The sequence below is a fragment of the Schistocerca americana genome, chromosome 4 (assembly GCF_021461395.2).
Source record: "Schistocerca americana isolate TAMUIC-IGC-003095 chromosome 4, iqSchAmer2.1, whole genome shotgun sequence".
Classification (NCBI taxonomy): domain Eukaryota; kingdom Metazoa; phylum Arthropoda; class Insecta; order Orthoptera; family Acrididae; genus Schistocerca; species Schistocerca americana.
Genome location: NC_060122.1, coordinates 561,824,089 through 561,849,546, shown reverse-complemented (window position 1 = coordinate 561,849,546; position 25,458 = coordinate 561,824,089). Strand labels below are relative to the sequence as shown.

At 41.3% G+C, this 25,458-nt stretch overlaps 1 protein-coding gene across 1 annotated transcript in view; it reads left to right on the top strand.

Moving 5' to 3' along the window:
- The window catches only part of LOC124612652 (ribosome-recycling factor, mitochondrial), a 64,131-nt gene that overhangs the window by 9,421 nt on the left and 29,252 nt on the right, over positions 1-25,458 (top strand). The window contains exons 2-3 of the mRNA XM_047140963.1: positions 17,954-18,198; positions 18,775-18,912. Of these exons, the coding sequence (XP_046996919.1) occupies positions 17,964-18,198; positions 18,775-18,912 (373 nt within the window). The 5' untranslated portion in view covers positions 17,954-17,963. The remainder of the gene's footprint in view (positions 1-17,953; positions 18,199-18,774; positions 18,913-25,458) is intronic.

The following is a 25,458-nucleotide window of genomic DNA, read 5'->3' as shown; positions in this document are numbered from 1 at the left end:
GGTAGGTTCATACCATCTCCAATCAGACCATGCCCATAACAGCACTGTACTGTTCAGTCCAACATTTCAATTGTGGACCGCTTCAGTTTTGTTGATGCAAGGTCTGGTGACCAGGAACTTGATGCCATCATCTATTATCTCATTGTCAATCAAATACTGGTGATATGGTGGTGAAAGTTTCTTCTACTACCAGTATCTGAACTGCCTGGTTATGATTTGAATGCTGCTACAGAAGCATGTTCAACAGCTTAACATGTAGATAATGTAGGCTATGCAGATGACACATCACTCTTATTCTACGGGAGTGAATCTAATGAGCTAGAATCTCTTGCTACTAGTGGTGTAACAGAAGTAACAAAATACTTCAATGATCAGGGACTCAAGGTGAATATCACCAGATCTCAACTACTGACATTTAAAACAGGAAGTTCTCACCACAACAATATGAATAGTGTGTTTAATATCTCTGCAACAGAAAATGGTAACTGTAAATTACTGGGTGAGTATGTTGATGAAAATTTGCGGTGGACATACCAAATTAATTTCGTATGTGGAAAAGTCAGTAGTACCATATATCTCCTCAGCCAGCTCGCAAAGATAGTTCCTAGCCAAGCACTGAAATTAGTATATTGCGGATCACTTTACCCCTTTCTCAGTTACGGAATTTGAACGATGGGGCTGTGCAGCTGACATACGTTTAAAAAGAATCCTACTACTACAGAAAAGAGCAATAAGACATATACATGGGATGGGACATAGTAGAGATTCTTGTCATGAAGTGTTCGTGCAGCGCAAAAATCTGACTATATATTCTCTTCAAAATAGTTGTATTTTTTATAAGTCAACCAACAGAAGCTATCAAGGGCAGTGATGTACATGATCACAACACTATAACTAAGTGTAACTATTTCCATAACAGAACAACGTTAAAAGTTACTGATAGAAGTCCATATATCAGTGGTTTGATTTGGTATAACAAGCTACCAAATGCTCTAAGAATGTACATGAGAAATGTTTTTAAAACAAAATTAAAATCCTTTGTAATAGAAAAATGTTTATATTCTTTCAACGAATTTTAAGATAGTGATTGTAACATGAGGCATTAGCATATCAGTTGTAATGTGATAAATGTAAAAAATAGACATAAGAAGCAACAGCTACAGAATATAGTGTATTTTATAAGTGTAAATATAATCATAGTATTAAGTCTGACATTTGCAAAAGCCATCATTACAATGGCTCCACACAAAGAAAATGTAAATAAATAAATAAATGTTTTCCTTCTATCTTCAAAATAATGCTCATCTATGGTATGAGTGTGATGATGTGTCCCTTTGAAATCTAGGTTGTGTGTGGCAGACTGATCTTTAGTTGTACCTTAAGTGTAAGTTGGGTTGGCAGGTGACAATTTGGTTGCTAGTTGCCAAAGCCAACAAATAACAAATGTGAATATGAAGTAAAGATCGAGATGATAGTATGATATGTTGCGTAATCAGAGGTCTATATACCCACTCTTTATTTGACATGGTTGTCATAATATGTAACTAAAACTGCAAGTTAAATCCTGGAAAGCTCTGTTACATAATAGACATACAGGGTGTTTCAAAAATGACCGGTATATTTGAAACGGCAATAAAAACTAAACGAGCAGCGATAGAAATACACCGTTTGTTGCAATATGCTTGGGACAACAGTACATTTTCAGGCGGACAAACTTTCGAAATTACAGTAGTTACAATTTTCAACAACAGATGGCGCTGCAAGTGATGTGAAAGATATAGAAGACAACGCAGTCTGTGGGTGCGCCATTCTGTACGTCGTCTTTCTGCTGTAAGCGTGTGCTGTTCACAACGTGCAAGTGTGCTGTAGACAACATGGTTTATTCCTTAGAACAGAGCATTTTTCTGGTGTTGGAATTCCACCGCCTAGAACACAGTGTTGTTGCAACAAGACGAAGTTTTCAACGGAGGTTTAATGTAACCAAAGGACCGAAAAGCGATACAATAAAGGATCTGTTTGAAAAATTTCAACGGACTGGGAACGTGACGGATGAACGTGCTGGAAAGGTAGGGCGGCCGTGTACGGCAACCACAGAGGGCAACGCGCAGCTAGTGCAGCAGGTGATCCAACAGCGGCCTCGGGTTTCCGTTCGCCGTGTTGCAGCTGCGGTCCAAATGACTCCAACGTCCATGTATCGTCTCATGCGCCAGAGTTTACACCTCTATCCATACAAAATTCAAACGCGGCAACCCCTCAGCGCCGCTACCATTGCTGCACGAGAGACATTCGCTAACGATATAGTGCACAGGATTGATGACGGCGATATGCATGTGGGCAGCATTTAGTTTACTGATGAAGCTTATTTTTACCTGGACGGCTTCGTCAATAAACAGAACTGGCGCATATGGGGAACCGAAAAGCCCCATGTTGCAGTCCCATCGTCCCTGCATCCTCAAAAAGTACTGGTCTGGGCCGCCATTTCTTCCAAAGGAATCATTGGCCCATTTTTCAGATCCGAAACGATTACTGCATCACGCTATCTGGACATTCTTCATGAATTTGTGGCGGTACAAACTGCCTTAGATGACACTGCGAACACCTCGTGGTTTATGCAAGATGGTGCCCGGCCACATCGCACGGCCGACGTCTTTAATTTCCTGAATGAATATTTCGATGATCGTGTGATTGCTTTGGGCTATCCGAAACATACAGGAGGCGGCGTGGATTGGCCTCCCTATTCGCCAGACATGAACCCCTGTGACTTCTTTCTGTGGGGACACTTGAAAGACCAGGTGTACCGCCAGAATCCAGAAACAATTGAACAGCTGAAGCAGTACATCTCATATCTCATCTGCATGTGAAGCCATTCCGCCAGACACGTTGTCAAAGGTTTCGGGTAATTTCATTCAGAGACTACGCCATATTATTGCTACGCATGGTGGATATGTGGAAAATATCGTACTATAGTGTTTCCCCGACCGCAGCGCCATCTGTTGTTGAAAATTGTAACTACTGTAATTTCGAAAGTTTGTCTGCCTGAAAATGTACTGTTGTCCCAAGCATATTGCAACAAACGGTGTATTTCTATCGCTGCTCGTTTAGTTTTTATTGCCGTTTCAAATATGCCGGTCATTTTTGAAACACCCTGTATCTGTGACAGACATTTTAGTGCTTATTACATACATGTATTGTACATCAACTATGATAAATGGAATTAAGTGTACTACATAACAGTTCAAATCCCGGTCAAGCTATTCGGATTTAGGTTTCTTTTGTAATTTTCCTACAATGCCTAAGCCAAATGTCAGGACAGTTCCTTTGAAAAGGCGTATCCTTCCTGAATCTAAACTTGTTCTCCATCTCTGTAGAGCTCATCTTCAACAGGATATTAAACATTAACATCACCATACAGCAGACATCCCCAGGTAGTATGTTCTGTTGTATCTTCTTCACTGCAGGCATATTGGAAGGTTTGTCTTCAATCAGTTCAGTGTCAGTACAAGGCATAAAGCAACCCACCAAGATGAGTGTCAGGTCTCTTGAAGAATTTGAGTGCCTCATGTCTAGTCTCTGTTTTAGATTTGGGAGAAAACCATAGGTGTGCCTCAACATTTGGACATCGTCCCATTATTTCTACCACAGGTGACAAGTGACTGTAAATTTTCTGTTTGCTTGTAGCCCATATTCCTATTAAATTCAGGCTTTATGGTGTTGTTCTTTCTTCAGCAAATACATCACTTTTTTTTCATATCAACAGATTGAGTGACATATGCTAGGTATTACGAGCAACACCTCAGCCGACACAGCACCAATAGCTCCTGTCAACAGAAGATGTATTCCCCACAGTACACTATAACTACCCTTGCTGGTGTTATGAACAGAAGTCCATGCCCTGAAGCACTTGCACAATATCCCATGATTGCAGTTACGATAATGTTATGTTCTTGTTGTCAGCATTAGTATTTATAAGTGTACGTAACTGGCTAGGATAACTTTTTTTTTAATTTTCTTGTTTCTCTTGCTTATTTCTTCAATATGTGCACTATAATTCTGTTGCTCATCCGAGAAGATAACTAAATAGCTGTTGATGTACTTCCTCGTTGTGGACCTCCTGCTTAATTTCACGGTCGGGTCACTTTTAACAACTTATATGTGGTCATTTTAGTTGCAATGGTCAATGTAATTACTGAACTGATGAAATTGTGAAGAATTGTGTAGCAGCCATCTTCTAGGTTACATCTGGAGCTTCCCTTCACAAGGATCATCAGGCCGTTTGCATATGCTGCTACCCCTACAACTGCTCTGTTTCCTGCAGCTTTCGTAATACTGGGTCAAGTACCAGATCCCAGAAGACCAGCTGTGTGGGCAGCCTTTTGAAAGTTCTTTTGTAAGAGTCTCTCCTGGGCACAACAGTGTTGCCTCTTTGTTTTGACAATAGTTCTCAAAAAAATGGTATAATGCTTGTGAACTAGATGTGGCAAAAAATAATGTAACTGATAGAAATAACCAGTTGAAATAAACAGTTACTGAGAAGTAACAGTTACTGTGATAATCGCTCATCTGATACTGGCAGTTATTTTAATAACTGCCAACAGTGCCTCGCACCATCTGTTGACCGAAGTTCGTACTGTGCTTTTGCTTCAACTCATTGGAGATCTGGCTACGAAGGAGAGGGATAGACCATTTGGAGGGTGTTGTATATGTCATGAAAATAACTGTGAGCTATCTGTTGATAGAACTGTGCACTATTTCGTGAGCCTTTGCTACCTTCAGCACAAACAGTCAAATAAAGTTAATGTCAGAGCAGTGGCTGATAGGAGCTGCAGTACAGGCATCGACATGCACGGTCGTTCCCTTGAGCCACTGCCTTATTTGTCAATTTAGTTTTGGCAGGTAGGAACCATAAGGAATTCGAGTGACTGGAAATACCTGACAGAGGTCGGTATTTTTCTCTGGCAGTTAACGTTATTCGCTCACAGTTCTCGTTCTGTGGCAGTTAACGGGCTACCACTAGAGGTAACCTGGAAGTTGGTAACTGAGTAACAGTGTTCCTGACTCCAGTTAAAGGTGGTAGATCCTGGTGATGTTTCCAGAGAGGATAGTTACTGGAGTGAACAAATATTTTCGTACTGCTACGGAAACAGCCGCTGGCCATCGGGGACGGTGATTACCAATAACATGTCAGAAAGCATAACATAAAACATTTTAATATAATACTTATTCTCCTCATCATTTGTCAGGAGATTGTCAAAATATTTGAGTATATTACAGTAAACTGGAGCTTCTAACATTTACAGAATTAATACACTGCCATAATAAAACATAGTTATGCACTTTTAATAAATTTATCGTACACAGAATACTTGATCTTGACTGTTGTGCCCAAGTGCTGTCAAAACTGAAATATAGCAGAATTTTTACTTAAGCTGGTCTAAGAGTTCCTGTTAAGATATTCATCTATATAGTAGAAGGAGTTGCATATCAAAAAGTCTTTCAAACTCTGTAAACTGTACATTATCTAAAACCAAGTTTTTAATAGCTGCTGACCTACTGGCAATTTATTGAAAATGTGTGTTCCTGAATATTGGACACCTTTTTGGACCAATCTAAGTGATTTTAGGTCTTTATGTAGATTGTAGTTCTTATTCCTAGTATTGATATTGTGTATTGAACTATTTGTTGAAAACACTTGCAACAAATTTCATTAAGGAATAAATATACCACGAAGCAGTGGTTAGAATACGAAGTTCTTTGAACAGGTGTCTACATGATATTCTTGAATTTATATCACATATAATTTTTATTACACACTTTTACGTGGTAAAAACTTTTGCTCGATTTGATGAGTTACCCCAGAATATGATCCCTTCTGGCATAATAGAATGAAAATATGTAAGGTTTTTTATATTTATGTCTCCTACATCTGATCATTCTCACTGCAAATACAGACTTGTTTAGGCGCTTCAGGAATTCTGTGGTATGCCCTTCCCAGCTGAATTTATTATCAAGTTGTAATCCCAGAAATTAACACTGTCAATCTTGTCGATCTGCATGTCTTCACATGTCATACACATGTTGTAGCTGGAGAAATCGAGCAGTTTTCCAAATCTCACATAAAATTTGGATTAGCGTACTCACACTTTGCCCTATAGGACTATCTTGTACAAAAGTAAACAAATCTATCACATTACATATGTTTTTGTGTTGTATTACAGGGCTGTACACTTATCCTGTTAAGTGAACGGCACAAGAAGTTAAGCTTCGAATTCAACCTACAGTATTCAGTGTACCTATTACTTCATACTTAAAAATGCAATTTGTTAACATTTTACTTAAACAGTGCTGTGGCATAGTTCCATGTACTTCCTGTTGCAGCTGCGAGGATAATATTTCTAATAGCGACTGATAACCTACATACATATGATATGAAACACTAATAATCGTTCAAACATCAACTGAAATGTACCTGCAGTTAATAAGGTAAGGTTATGGCACGAGTCATATGACATTCCTGCCATTTTGCACTACTCGCAGTTATACTGATAACTAAACTGATGGATTCCACCTACGCCGTTATGTAACTGTAACCCCGTTGGAGTATTCAGTAGTGAAAAGTAAAAATAATGGCTATAAAAAAATTACTGGTACCGTGATAACTGTTACCCCAGAATAATCGTTTGGCCCATCTCTATTGTGAACAGTTTAAGTCCCTCAGGCAGTCAAAAACTGCAAGCGTGTTCACCACTATGGCTGCAATATTTATGCTTAGCAATTGTTGTAAGTCTTATCGCCTCATTAACAACATTTTCCGTTGACTTTACATTTCTGAACCCATATTATTGAGAGTCCATTCCATGAAGAAATCTTTTTCTTCTGTAGTCTACTGCATAGTAGTTTTCCAGCACTTTCCATAGCATATTGAGAAGGCAAATTGATCTATAGAACTTTGGAGCAAGGAAATCCTAGTGCTCACCTTTTTTAAAGATAATTACGTTTGCTTTCTTCCATATGGGTATGCTTCCCTGCAATAAACATGTGTTATAGAGTTAGCACAGATATAAACTTAAACATTTATGAAACTTGAGCTCCACAGTACGCTTCCCTACTGTTGTCCTACAAATCTCTGTGTTCATCAAATTTGTCCTCTGCAGTGTTATCTGGAAAGAATGTGTCCCTCTGGAATTGTGTCATGCAGCTGGTTGCTCCTTTTGTAATTGAACACATTGTTGGATATTTTATCTTTTCACAGACGATTTTATTTGGCATACCCCATGGATCAAGAGTTAGCTTCTATGCCACAGTTTGGTTTCAGCACTCTGTTCTTACTTGCGACAGGTGGTTTTTAAATTGCTGCTTACAGCATCTGTATCTGCCCAGTCTTTGAGCTCTTTCTTCCGCATTGTGACCTTTCTGGTAGAATCTTCCTTTCCTTTTGTCTTCTGGCTTCAGCTTTTGGAGCCCCCTTGTCCCATAATAGCTGTGAACTCCAGCCCATTTGTATTATGATTGGTGTTGCATCTTTCATGCTCTCTTGAGCTTTTGTGTTCATCTTGTTATCTACTTCCACTGGCTCTGGACTGTGGAAAACACTCCTGACATGGTTCCAGTTGGCTTTCATTATCTTGTATTGTGACTTTAACATATCTGATGCATTACCATCCCTGAGTTCATTTCTGCATGCGTAAGTTCTAAAGATTATAACTTTGTAGTCACTTAAAGATTATAACGTTGTGGTCACTTGTGGTGACACCTCTTTCAGCTTTCCAGGTTCTGGTCATCCTGACTGCACATTCCTTAACTATTGTGATGTCTGTATCAGACTGTGCACCAGATTTTGCTTCATACATGGATGAATTTCCACTTCTGCTTGCCACTCCCATATTTAACTCCATTATTTCTTCCTTAGTATAATGCCTCATTCGTCCTTTACTGAACTAAACCACAATATGACTTAGCATTCACAGCTTCCTTTGGTAAAGATGACTGATGTCTTCAGATTGCACCATGTACTCGTCTGTGGTGTCAGTAAAATGGAAATACATTGAGGTAAAAATAAAATTTTTGTGGCTGTCGGAACTTCAACACGTTCAATAGAATATTATTCTATTTTTGTAGCTGAGATTTTGTTTTTAAATATGACAGTGGCTGTCATTGGTCTTTGACCGTGTGTGATGACCTGAGCTGCAACTGGCATTCCAGGGATTTTTTGTCCTTTTTTGTATGGTTCCTGTACATGTAGAATGTTGAACTTCATTTCCTCAGCTAATTAGCATATTTCATTTTTGGAAATCTTATGTCTATCTATGTATGGTATATGTGAAAGTACCAGTGTGACCACCATTGATGTAAGGGTCAAGTGCTGTTCTACCATACCATATAACAAACTGCTCACAAAACTCCTCAATATCTTATACTATATTTCTTTTATGATAAACTTTAAGCTCTAAGTTCTCCAAAAGCTGCGAGCCAGAAGGTAGGTTCTTCAATCATAATTGAACACAATCTACAACATTGTGTATAGAGGAAATGTTAAATATTTTCCTTTTGATGATGATGTTTGGTTTGTGGGGTGCTCAACTGCGTGGTCATCAGCACTCGTACAAGGATCCAATTTTTACACAGTCCAAGTTTTACACAATCTAATCTAGCCATTGTCATGGATGATGATGATCATGATGATGATAAAATGATGAAGACAACACAAACACCCAGTCCCCAGGCAGAGAAAACCCCCAACCCGACTGGGAATCGAACTCGGGACCCCATGATCCAGCAGTAGCAATGCTGGCCACTAGACCACGAGCTGCAGACACATTTTCATTTTGGGTGTTTGGTTCTTACTTTTCTTTTGGGTGTTTGGTTCTTATTATATATCTCAATGCTGGTAACAGGACTGAAGGTTCTTCCAGTCTGGCAAGGTGGAGCGCATCTTCACGATCTTCCTAGGTTTGTTGCAGATTTATGCATGTTTTACTCTCAGTTAAAGTTGTCGCTGTAAATCCTGTCTCAATTTGTATTATGAACTCTTGAGTGTGCTGATCTGAGACTTTAAACTGCATTGGCATATATATATATATATATATATATATATATATATATATATATATATATATATATATATATATATATATATATATATATATATATATATATATATATATATATATATATATCTCTTTTTCAACTTGATATTTCTCTTTGAGGTGATTCTGTTCCTTTGTGAGTACTTTTCGGCACTGTGATTGTGCTTTTTGATGTTTTCAATTTTTACCAAGTGTGCTTCACACCTCATTGTACTGAATTTTGATACCTTCATTTGTTGGAGTGCTGTTGTGCCCTTTTTCTGTGTGAAACACAGATTTCCTGTTTTGACAAATATTATACAGATTCCAGTCATTTTTGTGGCTTGGTTGCGAACAATTCTCTTCCATCTGTGTAACTGCATCTTGTCTTCTATTTTTTTGCCAGAAATTCCGTGCTCTTTCCGCATCTTGCTTTTCCCTAAATGGAGATTTCCACCTCCTACATATTCGACAAGTTATCCTCTCATCTCGTAGTGCTCCATCATCAGGCATCATCAGTCTGTTATGCATAATCAATGTGTAGGATAAGTCTGTCTAGAAATGTCTGATATGTTGGGCAGGCATTCCGATTTGCATTACACAACCTCTCTCTTTTCAAACATGGTCACACATGAGGCTCTACTTGCTATTTAAACAGTCTAGTTTCTTGTGCCCATTTTCCCCACAGTAAGCACACGTAATTGCTACTTCTGGTGCAGTTCTTTGCCACATGATTATAATCCTGACATGTATTGTAGTGGTCTGTTTCTAGGTAATCCTTCACAACTATAACTTCAAAGCCTAAATATACCTTCTGCATGCTTAGAAGGGCTTTCCTCATGTTAGATCCAAACTACAGTATGTAATGAACTACTTTCCTTTCTTTCAGTCTTAAAGTTTTAGAATAAACTGTGAGTCTAAATGATCCTTTTCTAGTCCCCTTCAAAAATTTGCGCATATTCTATCTTTTTTAGTTGCTGCACCTCCACATCAGAAGGGACATTGTACATTATGAAGAGAGATTTTCTCTTTCATGGTAGGTTGCAAGTAAGACTGTTACAGTTTAGTGTTAGTCATTAATTGTGCAGTATCATCTTCTGAAGCTGTTTCATCGATAACTCTGTTTTTAGTTTTACTCATCTGCTTTATTCAGATTTCCTTTTTTTTTTTTTTCGGGTTGACAGCAGCAGTTAATTTCTGCTGTACCACTATTGCATCATCATTTGTATGAGGTATTATAAAAGTACTGTTGCTCTGTTTCTTAATTGCTATGTTAATTTAGTTGTTTACATTTGCTCATTCTTCGAGAGGAATGGCCCGTCAAGCTGTGGGAATAGCATAAGAAAATGTGGTTGTTTTCTGTAAATCAGATATCAGGTTCTCACTTTCCCATTGATGTAACATCTGTATTATGGTAGCTTGTTAAAATGTTCAGAAGGCAACTTTGTTCATTTCTTCTGTCATAGCTATCTTCTTAGGTCTGAAAGCTTCTACTCAATAAAGTTCATAATTTCCTCAAACATTTTGCCCACACTGGGTGTGTTCATTAAATCTTGCTCCCTCTCCATGTTATTTGCTGTGAGGAAGCTGATGATAGTGGGGGAAGTCACTCACCTCTCCGCTAGACACATCACCAGCCACGTTGCGTCAGTTGGGCCAGGTGCCGCCAGCAGTGGCAGTCTGCACTGGTTCAATGAAACAGCCAACTCGCCAAGTCTGTCCGCATGTCACTGATGGTGTACCACCCCGAATTCATACAGTAGGCTACTGGTTGCATAGCCAGCCACCAGGTTTTGTCTAGCAGATGCTCTCAGCTTTAACTTTACACCTCCGCGCAGTCGTTGATAGTTGTTGAGGAGCTCTCACCATAGAAGACTGTGTGTTAACTCACTCATAGCACTGACAATTATATCACATCATCACTATTAACCACACGAGTATCATATTTTTGGGAATCGATGTTACACTTGTGGGCTTTCGATTGGGTTGTAGCCCAAAGAAACACACTCATTTCAGTAAGACTTGGTATATTTCATTACAGATGTCCACATTACAACAAATCGTACAGCCAACTGCACAAGCAAGATGGCATGGCCATTAGGTTAAGAGAGTCAAAGAACTTGGGGTGGCAGAGATATGCTGTTCGTACTTGTCGATGCCACTCAGCCCCTCCCTCCCTCCCTCCCGCAGTGCGGAGTACGGTTTGAGTGCAGTGGAAGGGGGGCCGTGTCCGGCGGACAAAGTGGTGAGAGGGACAGCAGTGAAGTGATGGGGATGTCCATCTCCGGAGGTTGTTGCGGCGGGGACCACGCTGGAAGGTTGACGTGGAACTCCTGTAGGTAAGAGGCATCGGCCCACACGGGAGGATGGAGCGGTGTGGGGTGGGACTGTGTCCCCTGCATGATCGGCTGGCAGCATTCGAACTGTAACCCTCCCTAGGGGGATTACCATAGCTCAGAGGAGCGTTTGGTGGACCCCGTGTGGGAGCAGTCAGGAGCTGGCAGTTGACTGACGAACCGGGTCTGCGATCAGGTGGGGCAAGTTGCCTTGCAGCAGGATGAAGATGTGGTTGTTGTTGATGAGGATGATGATGTCCTCCACACATTTGGGCAGGAAATCAGTTTTGCAGAACCACTAGTGGAGGTCTGGGGGAGGAGGTAGAGAGAAAAGGCGAACACCTGAGGAATGGCATTGATGGTGACACACACACATGTTCAGGTGAGGGGTGTGAGGGGTGCGGCAGCAGCTCTGAGTGGTCATAGCTTGAGTGCGAGTCCTCACTGCTGGGAGGCTGCATAACGTCGTCTGGCACGAAAGACGCTGGGTCGAGGTGTGCCAGTTTCATGTGGTGGAGAGAAACAGTGAGCGGCAAACCTTTAACCTGGATGTCCATCGTGTTAGTGATGGGGTTTATGACCTTGTATGGGCCTGAATACAGTGGGGCAAGTGGGGCTCAGATGGTGTCATTGTGGAGAAAAACAAATTGCACGAAAGGAGAGCACGTAGGAGCAAGGGGGAGTATGGCTAAATGGAGGGGGGGGGAGGATCTGGTAAATGTTTGCAAAATGCGTTCGGATCCGGCTTACAAAGTCGGAAAGGAGGGTGTAATTGTTGGGGGAGGTAGGCTGTAACAGCTCCCCAGGGAGCACAGCGTTTTCACCATAGACAAACTCATTCGTGTTGCCCTCGATATCTGGTTTGTGCGATGACTGTAGGCCGAGGAGTACCCACGGGAGGGCTTCGGTCGAAAGACTGTTGTGGCACCACAGCACTTTCTTGAAAGTGTGAGAGCAACCGTTCTACCAGTCCATTTGCTTGGGTGTGGAAGGCAGTCGTGCGGCATTTTTTGATGCCACACAGCTGGCAGGGCGAAGAGTGCTTGTTGAAACTGCTAGCCCTGGTCAGTGGTGACGGTAGTGAGTCAGCCAAAGCAGGATATCCAGGAAGACACAAAAGCCTTAGCCATGGTTTGGGTGGTTATGTTGGTGAGAGGTACAGCCTCTACCCACCAAGATAAACGATTGGTGCAAAAAAGAATGTAACAGAAGCCCTCTGACGGCAGAAGGGGGCTGATGAGGTCTAAGTGTACATGGTGAAAGTGGCCAGATGGAATGTTGAATTTGAGGAGAGGTGGAACAGTGTGCCTGGTGACTTTGTTGCGTTGACAGGTGACGCAGTTCCAGGCCCAGGTCTGGCAGTCACACATCATGTCAGGCCACACAAGTCATTTGGACATGAGGTGTGACGATGACTTTATTCTGGGGTGTGCTAGAGAATGTAGTGTGTCAAACACTGAATGGCGGGGGGTTGGGGATGAGGTCATGGAGAGTGCCAGTGGAGGGGTCGCACCAGACTTCCTCTCGGATGCCTACGAATTTTGCTTTGGTGAAAGACAGCAAAGAGGGGTGCTGTTGAGAAGTGTGTATCCTCGTCCTGGTTCTGTAGGGGCATGAAGTTGGAAAGGTCGACGACCATTGAGATGGTGCTGATAAGGGAAAGGAAATCTACAACGATGTCGCACCTTTGATATGGAGGATGTCAGTAGAGAACTGAGAGATGAAATCGAAATGCTGAAAGTGATTGGGGGGGAGGTTTGGGCTGGAGGTTGCATATGGCATCTACTACTGGTTTATGGTCAGTCAGGGTGTGGAAAGGTCAGCCCTTGACGTTGGGGCAGAAGTGTTTCACCACCTCATAAACTGCTAAAAGTGTGTGGTCGAAGGCTGAGTATTTTTGTTGGACATGTCCAAGTTTCTACGAAAAGAACTGAAATGGCACGACCATGTCATTCTGGTGTTGTTGTAGGACCAAGCCTACCATGTAGTCACTGGCATCCATGGTGGTGAAGAGTTCAGCATCCGAGATTGGATGAGCAAGGATGATAGTTCACGTGAGAGAGTCTTTGAGGGCTTGGAAGGCTGCGCGCATTGGTTCCGTCCGTGGAACGGGGCGCTTCCCTGAAGTTTGCTTGCTGGCGAGGGTGACCTGGATGTTGGCTGAAGCAGGGAAATCATGACATTAGTAGACTATTGTTCTCAGGAACTGATGGAGCTCTTTGTATGTGGTAGGGAGTGGCATGCGTAAGACTGATTGCACCTTCGATTCAGGGGGGTGTATACTGGCGGCCGAGACTGTGTACCCCAAGAATTGGACAGATTCTTGGTGCAGTTGCAGTTTGTCGGTGTTGATCTTGACTCCATTTGCTGAGAGAGTGTCCTTTACTATCGTGGTGTGGCGTTTGTGACCTTGCGCGGATTTGCTGAAGATCAGGATATTGTTGAGATATTCGAAACAGAAGTCGAACTGGAGCAAGAGAGAGTCAGTAAAGTGTTGCCACGTCTGGGTGGCGTTTTCTTAACCCGAATGGCATGAAATGTTACTCTTACAAACCGACAGGGGTGATGATTGCCGTTTTTGGAATGTCTTTGGGTGCAACTTGCAACTGGGATTTGGTGATAAGCGCGTTCACAGTCCAGTAAACTGAAAATTGGAGCACCTACGGGAGGTGAATGAAGTCAGAAATGTTCAGTATAGGATAGCTGTCCATCACAGTTGTAGCATTCAAGTGTCTGTAATTGCCACACATATGAAAGGAGCCGTCCTGTTTGCGGGTGAAGTGTATGGGTGACAACCAGTTACAATCAGAGGGCTGTGAAATTCCCGCCTCAAGAAGTTCCTGTATTTGCTGGTGAGCTGAGCGCAACTCAAGTATATTAAGGTGGCGAGCCTTGTGGCAAAAACGTGGGCCCTCGGACGTGATGATGTGATGAACAGTTCTGTTTGTGATGGTGGAAACTGAATGTCCTATGACAGTGTGTGGGCGGGGCGTGGTGTCAGTTGATTTATTAGGGGCGCATGGCTTGGAAGCAGCGTAGTTGTCTGCTCAAGAGGGGAGTGGCAGTGACAAAGTTACATTTTTGGTATGTTTACGCTGGTGCGGATGGCAGTTTGCGAGTGCCGAGCATGAGGCTACATATGAGCGGTGCGCATAGAGGCTGTCTGTTGTCCATAGTGCGTTAGAGAGGCGCACTCGGTGGTAGTGGTGCTGCTGGCGTGCATGGGGCTATGGAGCGAGCCATGCGAGGTTGCATGAGAGGGGGGAATGTTTATCAACTTGCTAGGCAGGCACGTGTGTGGGGGTGGGGGCGTGGTTGGAGCCCGGACGGCTGGATCGTGCGAATGTCAGTCTTCAAAATAGGTGAGAGAGACGTTGAGTGGAACACACTGTGTGGTTGAGACTGGAGTCACATGAGATAGGTGTGATGTTGCCAACCTGTGTGAGCTGTCAAGTGCGGCAGATGAAGGCTCGGGTGTCGGTGCTGTCAAGCGGTGCGAATTCATGGTGATCACGGCAAACTCGTCCTCGGCGGGTGCAATGCAGTTTTTCAAAACGGCTTTCTCACATTGGCGGGCACGTGTCTTGGTACTTTCCTCCAGGACGTGATTCAGAAGTCCTGCTTGCAAGAGCCACAGACTGATGCATTAAACAGGTAACAGCATTTACGCTCGGAGCAGGTGGCAGAACATGGTCACATGGGATGTGAGTTGGAGGTGTGGTGAAACAGAGAACCTTGAACAACATTTGGAGACTGGTGGTGGTGTGATAAGAAGTCAATTCCCAGGATCGGTTTTGCAATACCCGCCACATGGAAGATCCAGGGGAGGGAGAGGCCATTAGAGAGGCGGAGCTGAAGCTCGACGGAGCCCCAGGTCTGGAGTGTAGATGAGTTCATGGCTCGCAGGAGAGAGTATGTGCATGTGAGGAGGCATGTGACCATCGATTTAGGTATGATTGAGATGTCAGTGCTGGTGTCCATGAGGAAGTTGCGACTCGAAGAATAGTCTTTGACTTAAAGGCAGCCATTCAACGGAACAGAGCCATGGACAGACTGTAGTATGGGTTGGCGCTTATCGGACAATTGGGTTTTCAGATGCTTACACAGGGGGGGCGGCATTTTTTTTTCGTTATCGCCAGATATGGTGTGGCATCAACAGTCAGTGCATGTTGGGAAATGAGGGGGCCGATCATCCTCTATGTGTTTGGGTTTGTACACTGGGGTGGTCGGCGCAGGCGTGATATGCAGTGTATGCAGTGGCTCCGGTGGGCAGAGAGTGAGCGTGCTGGGTGCCAGGTGGCTCAGCAGTCTGGGGGACGGAGCACGGCCTGCCCCTGCCTACAGCTGGATGAGCTATCAGAGCAGGAGTGCCAACCTGTTGCATGAGCTCCTGCTGGTGTGTGTGTGAATACACATGGTCAGCCATCCACAGACGCAAACCGATGGATTCCGGGGCATGGGGAAGGAAATGAACCTGGAGATCTGTAGGTTGTTTCGACAACCACAGCGACCACCGGGTTTCATCCAGCATTATCTGCTGCTGACCAGGAGGCATAGCCAGTTCTGTATCTGAGTCCTTTGTATCACTCTTGATGTGGATGCTGGACTGGTGTGGTCAACAGAGATGGCATTGCGGAGGGTGTGAGCGAGCTGTTTGTCGAAGCAGTTGACAACAGCACTGAAGCAATAAGAAATGATGCTGTAGAACTGTCTGATGCAATGTTCGCGGTGCGGAAATCTGACACAGAAGGCATTGCGGGTGCCATGTGAAAAGCGGGCAGGTGAACGGATGCAGCCAAAACCCCCTGCAAGCTTACTTGCGGTGGCAGGGTGGGAGGGAGAGTGGACATGCGTGGAGCAACATAATAAATGTTTCCACTGGGCTGTCAACATGACAAGCCAGAGCATGTTTGGAGGGGCGGAAACCTCAATTAGTGTCACTATGTGGCACATTGTTCACAACAGGTGGGGGCCAGTAAAGTGTACTGAGGGGCTGAACGGTCACTGGGGCCGGAAACTGGCCTGGAAATGTTCATAATATACACTGGGCATTGTCCACTTTGTAAACCGATGAAGCAGTGAAGCATTTGGGCATCACGAGAGCATGATCGGTACAAGTGGCCTCTCCTGACGAAGGTGAGGTTGCACACGGCACTGTTGTAATGGTTGCCTGGGTGGCCGGTGTCTGACAGTACTGTGTGCATGAAATACAGTATCCACATTAGCTTGATGAAATGTAGGAACTTTGCTCTCCTTGTTATCGTTTTTGTAATGCACGTGTTGATGCTCACTCGCTGGAGAGGCAAAGCCTGAGTCTGCAGTCACATGTTGCTTTGTCAAGTGGCGAAAGTCTTAAGGCGACGAACCTGCAGGAAACGTGTTGTAGAATCCAGGTGGTGATGAAGTGATGAAATATCCCATTTAGGTGCAGGAGCTTCGATATTCACATGCTGTGCAGCAGGATACGTGACCAAGTGGAATGAATGAAGGCGTAAACAATGCCAGTGCGGTAGACACGAAAATACTTGCAATACAAGGAAGCAGCGCGCGAATTCCTACTCAGGGTCACTACTGTGTGATTTTGGTTGTGTTGTAGCCCAAGGAAACACACTCATTTCTGTAAGACTCGGTGTGTTTCATTACAGACGTCCACATTACAACAATTCTTACAGGGAACTGCACAAGCAAGGTGGTGTGGCTGTTAGGTTAACAGATTCAAAGAACTTGCAATGATGGAGATTGTCATTCATACTTGTCGACACCACACACTGCAACTGTCAAAGCCACCATCTTGCACTTCTCACACCGCTCTCACCATCGTGTCACTACATATTGCATGAATCTGTGACCTGCGAGGTTGAATAAAGGAGCAGAATAGGACCACAGCTGGCTGGTTCCATTGTGTCCAGTGCTAATGTTTCTCTAAATGACTGTGGCCATCTGCTTAACAGTGATCCTCACATACAGAACTTGGTTTTGTGTGGATTACTGGTTTGGCTGACTTTACTTATATGCTTTATTCTTGACCAAATCTGAACATAATTACTAATAAGGTCTTGGCAGTGTGTGTACTGTATCTGTGTGCACTTTGCAAAATAAAGAGTGTCATCTGAATGACACAAGAGTGACAACAAGAGCTTACGACCTTACAGTGTTTTAAAATGGGTACAGCAGTGTTGGAAATACTAAGACTGTTATAACAAGTGAAACAGGGTTACTGGTTTTCACATTCTTGTGTTTGGTAAACCAGTGTTAATTATGGGGAAGATAATGTCAGCAATTAGTGTTTCATTCAACGAGGTTTTGATATGTTTTAAAATCTAATACTAATCATTTGAAGGATTTGTTTTTGCTTTGGAGAAAATTTATTGTATGAAGACTGTTTTCAAACAGAGCCAGTGTAGCTTTTAACTGTAGTGAAACTAAGTGATGATTTTTTTTTTTAATTGTTTCTCTCCTTTGAAGCTTGAATGTGTAGAGATGTACATCATGTATTTTATGTCAGATGTTATCAGTTTTTTTAAAACATAGTGAGAACATATATTATGATTACAGATTGTCTGTTATGAGGTGGACGTGCATGATGTTGGCTTCAGGCTTCTTCCATGGGAGACGTCTAGGATCATTTTTGAGTTTGCCACATAAGTTACAACAAATGGCTGCATATAATTCCTATTGGCCAGTTATGCGATTTTGCAGCATACCAGTGATACAAAACCACTCCTTGCCTCTGTGTTGCATAAATTTTGTGTCGTTCAGAGGCTATGCTAAAGGAAAAGACAAGAAGAAAGAGAAGAAAGGTGACAAAATTTCAATGTTCATTCTGCAATTTATGCTCATATAATGTAACATTTGCAAATGGTCAACTGCTTCAGTAGTCTTTTTGAAGTATGTATCATATAACATATACTTTGCAAAGTAGAGAGAGAAAAGTGTTATATTAGAAGTGTGCAGAACTTTACATAACTTTTATACCTGTCTCTGGCGAAGATTAAAGTTTAAAATTTAATTGCTGCTGTGTTTGAAAAGAAAGAGAAATATTCATATTTATTTTTATGAAGAATGAAGAATTTTTGTGTATTAAACAGAAAAAATTAAATGGGATAGAATGAAAAATTATGATTTTAATTAAAAGAACATTCTTGAGCATGTGTGTCATTTTATTCATATGTATTTTGAGTCGGAAACTACATAGACTTACGTAATTAACATTTGTGCCCAGTAAAAATAATATTGCCTTGAATATACTACTAAGAAATTTCCTTCCTCATTTCCCATATATTTCTAATTACCAGTCTTTGCTTACTAATTGAAGGTACCTTCTGTATTCATCTATTATACTGGATGAATCAAATATGCTACAAATATATTTCTAGGAAAGAAAAAGATTGAAATTAATGAGACCATGTTGGGAGAAATTGTAGATGTTGAAAGTATGAAAGCTCAGATGAAGAAAGCAGTAGATACTCTGAAGGATGAATATATTAAGAATCTCTCTCTTCGTTCAACAACAGGTAACATAGTTTTTATTTATTTATTTTTCCCACAGTATGACTTTGATGTTATGTAATTTAACTTAGCAACATGTATTCTTGTTTCATTTAAGGAATCGTTTTTAAGTAATTTTTCTAATGTAGATAACTAAATGCTTAATTGATGAGGGCCTGAAGGTGAAGATTAGTGAGTCCCAGTTATTAACATTTAATACGTTAAATTCGCATCACACCAATGTGGGTAATTTCTGACCAATACAATTTCAGTTAAAATTAAGGTGGTTTACCCATCAAAGATTCATGTACACAACCTGAATTTACAGTTACCTGTTGTTCTTTCTGTTATGTGGGTGACATATTTCGTCATCTGGCTCCATGGAATGGACAAACTCCTTGACTTCCTTACACATTTGAACTCCATACATCCCAACATTAAATTCACTATGGATACCGAAGCAGAAGGAAGATAACAATTCCTGGACATCATAGTCAAGAGAAGAGCTGATGGCACCCTGGGCCACGGCATGTATTGGAAGAAAATGCGCGCTGATCTGTATTTACATGCAGATGGTTGCCACCAACCTTTGCAGAGAGATGGGGTACTAAAAATACTAGTACACGGTGCAAACACCATCTCAGATGCAGAGATTCTGCTCCAGGAACTGGAACACCTCAGAACAGTATTTTGGAAAAACGGGTACCCAGAATGAAAAATTAGGCACACTCAGTGTCCCACCACAACAGTACAACCTATGGAGATGGAAGAAGTCATGGAGTAAGAGGTGCCTACTGCCTTTATATCACACACTGGAGAATTATTGGAAAAAATTGAATGCATGTTGAAATATCACCCAATAAAACTATCTTTTGCCCGGCCAATAAAACATGACCATTATTTCATAGGATCAAAGATGATCTCAGGTTTGTGGAAGATCAGCGTATACCAGATTCATGTCAGTATCGAAAGACATGAATTCTACAGACAGTGTGAACTGTTGAAGATCATTGCCAAGAACATCAGAGACACACTCAACTGATGTATCCTGACAAGGCAGTTGTTGCAGAACACTGTTTGTCTGCGAATCATGGGATGGTTTACGAGGGGGTGTCAAAAAATTAGAATTATTTTTTAAAAGCTATATATTTTCAATTTTTTTTTTACAAAACAGCCTTCTCTCTCTCTCTCTCTCTCTCTCTCTCTCTCTCTCTCTCTCTCTCTCTATTCGTTTAGTCGGTTCTGACTCTTCGTGACCCCATGAACCAAATCACGCCACTTTTTCCTGTCTTGCACTTTCTCCTGTAGACCTTCCAGGTTGGAACCCATTGCTTCTGTGATGCCATCGATCCATCTCATCCTCTGACATCTTCTTCTAGTTTCTTCAATCTTCCCCAGCATTAAGGTTTTTTCCAGCGAGGCATGCCTTCGCATTGTGTGTCCAAAGTAGGTCAGCTTTTGTTTTAAAATCAGACCTTCCAAGGAGAAATCTGGTTTTATTTGATTCAATATTGATCTGTTGGTTCTCTTTGCAGTCCATGGAACTCTAAGAAGTTTCCTCCAACACCACAATTCGAAGGAGTCAATTCTTCGCCATTCGGCCTTTCTAATGGTCCAGGTCTCACATCCATACATCACAATTGGAAAGACCATAGCCCTCACAATACGGATCTTTGTTGCTAGTGTTATATCTCTGGACCTAATAACCTTGTCAAGGTTTGACATTGCCTGTCTACCGAGCAACAGGCGTCTCCGGATTTCATGGCTGCAGTTGCCATCATCAGAGATCTGGGAACCGAGATAACTGAATGTGGTCACTACCTCCATGGTTTCTCCTGCTATATCCCATGAATTGGTAGGTGTAGTTGCCATAATTTTCGTTTTCTTCACATTCAGCCTAAGACTGGCCTTTTCACTTTCGTCTTTCACCTTCAGCAAGAGTGTTCTCAATTCTTCTTCACTTTCTGCCAACAGGATCGTATCATCCACGTACCTGAGGTGGTTTACATTTATTCCAGCTATTTTAATTCCTGTTTCTCCTTCATCTAGCCTCGCATTCCTCATAACATGTTCTGCATACGGATTGAATAAGTACGGTGACAGTATGCAGCCTTGCCGGACCCCTTTCTGAATCTTTACCCATTTCGTTGTTCCATACATAGTTCTCACCGTGGCTTCTTGGTCAAGGTATAAACTCCGTATCAGATGAATGAGGTGATCTGGTACACCCATGTTTTTCAGTACGTTTCATAATTTGTTGTGATCAACGCAGTCAAAGGCTTTGGCATAGTCAATAAAGCAGAGGTACACATCTCTCTGGAATTCTCTTGCTTTTTCCATAATCCACCAAATGTTAGCAATTTGATCTCTAGTTCCTCTTCCTTTCCTAAATCCAGCTTGTTCTTCTGGTAGCTCTCGCTCTAGGTATTGGCGAAGTCTATTTTGTAAGATTTTCAACATAACTTTGCTAGCATGTGAAATAAGTGCGATTGTTCGGTAATCTGAGCATTCTTTAGAACTTCTCTTCTTTGGAATGGGGATGAATACTCATCTTTTCCACTCTTCTGGCCACTGCTGCGTGATCCATATTTTTTGACATATTGAGTGCAGCACTTTCACTGCATCCTTTCCAGTGACTTTAAACAATTCTGCTGGTATTTCATCATGTCCACTAGTTTTGTTATCAGCCATATTTTCAAGGGCCCACTGGATTTCGCTCTCCAAAATATCTGGCTCTAGTTCTAAATTAACATTAACATCAGCAGTAGGAGCCCTGTCATTAGGCAGTTCTTTCTTGTATAGGTCTTCTACATATTCTGCCCATCTTTCCTTAACATCCTCTGCTTCACTCAGATCTTTCCCGTTTCTATCTTTTATCATTCCAATTTTTGCCTGGAATTTTCCTTTAATTTCTCTAATTTTCTTATAAAGATCTCTTGTTTTCCCCATTCTGTTATTATCTTAAACTTTCTTGCACTGTTCATTAAAGAATATATTATTATCTCTTCTAGCTAATTTCTGAAAATCTTTATTTAATTCAAACATAGCTGATCTATCCCCCTTGAGTTGTGCTTTCCTTATGTCCTTCAAAAGACTCTCTATTACAACTAATACATTTGTCCCACCAGTGCTTCCCCTGTTCAAAATGTTTTTTTGTAGTCATCTTTAGAAATAGCTGACAGCTTCTCTCTCGTTTCTTTCTTGACTTCAAAAATGTTGTCAAATCGGTGTCCTTTCATGCCCCTTTTCGTGTGTGGAAATAAGAAAAAGTTGCACGGACCCAGGTCAGGCAAGTAAGTTGCATGGGGCAATGGGACCATGTCATTTTTAGCCAAAAACTGTCTAACAGAGATAGGACTGTGTGTGCCGGTATGTTGTTGTGATGGAAGAACCAATCTCCTTTCTGCCCAAATCTTCCGTTAAAATTCTTCACTGACTCGAGCTCCAAGATGCACTAATCTCTGACAGTCGATCAATTATCTTTGAGCTCAAGCTCTCAAATTTTTTCAATATTTTCATAAATTCATGCAGTTGACGGATGTCAAGAATGAGGTTTGTCATCAGTCGATGTGTCACCATTTTTAAATGGAACAAACCACTTGTATACTTGACTTTTTCCCATAGCGACATCTTGGTAAGCTGTTTTCGATGTTAAAACAGTTTCAGGAGCATTTTCACCGAGTAGAAAACAAAATTTCACAGCTGCACGTTGTTCACTTAAACTTGCCATCATGAAAAATGAAACAGTCATTGCAGATGAACAGAACAAGTCAGGTCAACAATGCCCTCAGGAGCTCAGCTTGTCAACATACTTGATAATGGCAACATGTCTTATCACTGAAATATTGTGTCTGTTGGACACATGAGCCTACAGTACACTTGGGGACTGTTCGGTCAACAAATATGCCAGGAGGAACTGAAGAACCATACCTTAATTGAATCATACCTTAATTTTGTGTGTAGCTTGTACTTCCTTAACCAGCTGTCAAAGATAGTCTCTAATCAAAAATTAATAATGGTAACTGTATGTTATGGGACAATGTATCCTCTGCTTACTGTGGGATTCCATTATGGGGCTTTGCATCAGAAATACACTTAACCTGAATATTTCCATTGCAGATAAGGGCAATGAGAGTTATCGGGTAGGTCATAGAGGATATTGCTATGAAGTGTTAATAAAGCTTGAATACTTATGTTTGTAAGGCATAAATTTTAACAATATATTTGTTACACTTTTTAATGGCCAGAAAAATGGAGCAAATAAGTGTAGTGATTTACACACACACACACACACACACACACACACACACACACACACACCTAGCTGCCAAGGCCAGATTATCTGGCCAGCAGCTAGAGACAGTGGTCGAGTGTGTGTGTGTGTGTGTGTGTGTGTGTGTGTGTGTGTGTGTGTGTGTTGCATTAGCCTGAATATGTGTGTGTGTGTGTGTGTGTGTGTGTGTGTGTGTGTGTGTGGTGGTGTCCAATACAGGAGGCGGCCCTGTAACCAAGAGCTTACTTATTTAGCAGTCTTTTTGTTGTGTCTGTGTGCAACTTGAAATCTCCACTATATGGTAAGTAGCAATCTTTCCTTTTCATAATATTATCACTACAGTCCTTCAAAGAATTTTAGAGGAAATTCTTATTTATTACATGATTCAGCCTGTTTTATGAATCGGTTTGAAGCACTTGAATATGAACTGTAATAAATATATAAAGTACACATAAGATGCTGTATTTTTTAAACATTTATATTCCAAGTGTAATTGTGGTACTAATATTATGTCTGATGTGTGTAAAAACTGGTAGGTTTGATGACTCCATAAAAAAAAAGGGGGGGGGGGGGGGAAATATTTTGTGATGCTGAGATGTTCTTTGGTATTAGTAATCAAGCAACAGTTAAGCATTAATTATTTTCAAAAAGTAATTAAGGGCATGTTTCACAATATAGTGTGTACATTGATTCGTGTTCTTGTGTTTCTGATCTTCTTAGATTCTAGTAAGTTTACTTGCCATTTGTTTTGAATCAAACACTGTCTGATCCATCCTTTCTCTTCATCTATTCATATTTTCCCATTCGAACTTCATCTGTACTGCAGGCATATCTTTCATATCAGTTAGCTTTATCCTTTGCAACTACTCTTATAATTATTATAAAACTTTTGATAGTTGTGTGTGTATTCTTAATGTTACTTGCAGCTTCCCTTACTATTTAACCCTGTGCCTTATTTCTCAATGCCCATGTTCTCTACCAACAGTTTTACCCTTAACCATCTGAACCTACACACAACTTACACTTTTACTGGTCCACATTCATACAGCTACATATATATTCCACAGGCCACCATACTGTGAATGGCAGAGGGTACGTTGTAGTCATTCCCTGTCCTGTTTTACTCGCAAATGGAGTGAGGGGAAAATGACTGTATGCTATCACATGAGTCCTGACTTCTCGTATCTTGTCTTTTGTGTATCTACACAAGATGTATTATAGTGGCAGAGGGATTGTTCTGCAGTGTATCACAAATACTGGTTCTCTAAACTTTCTTGGTACTGTTTCACAAAAAGAATGTCTTTTTCCCCATGAGAATTCCCATTTGAGTTCACAGAACATTTCTGTAATTCTTCCAATTTGGCCTAAGCTACCAGTAACAAATCTAGTAGCAGGCCTTTGAATCACTTCCCTGTCTTTCTCTAATCTGACCTGATGGGGATCCCAAACACTCAAGCAGTACTCAAGAATGGGCTGCATAAGTGTTCTGTACATGGGCTCTTACAGATGAACAATATTTCTGTAGAATTACTCCAGTAAACCAAATTTGACCGTCCACTAACCGTACAACTGATTTTATATGCTCATTCCATTTCATGATGTTTGCAGTGTTACCACTAAATATTTAATCATCGTGACTGTGTCGAGCAGCGTTGCTGGTAACCTCGCTGTTGAGCACCCTTAAGTTCCTTCCTCCTCAAGCAACACACCGCTAATATTATATTCAAACATTACTGGATAGTTTTTTGTGCTCACCTGGATTACCTTACATTTTTCACACATTTAGAGCAAGCTGCCATTCATCACACAAAACAGAAATTATGTCCAAGTCATCCTGTGTCTTCCTACAGTAACTAACGATGATACAATGATACTTTTCTGTACACTACAGTATCATCAGAAAACAGTTCCAGATTGCTGCGCACCCTATCTACAAAACTATATTTTTTAAATTTCTGGTACAAGTGTTTTGTATACGTAATTTATTTTATAGCAAGGCAGCATTTGTGGCTCACATTTGCTGCCAAACAATAGATCACTTCTGAATTTCGTTGTATATCAACACAGATAAACATGCATTTTTGAGAATTTTCAGAAGCTACCATTGTCTTCTGCATAATCAAATTTGTTGTAAATCAGTGTGCTTGATTTGGTTACTGTAGCAGGTATTCTAAACAACATATTGTATTAAGTCTAGCTTTCCCCCTAAAGAGAAGAAGCCCTATATATTATCTACTTTTATTGAGTTTGCTAATATTTATAATTACTCTCAAAAAGTTTTAGGAAACTAGCAATTTTT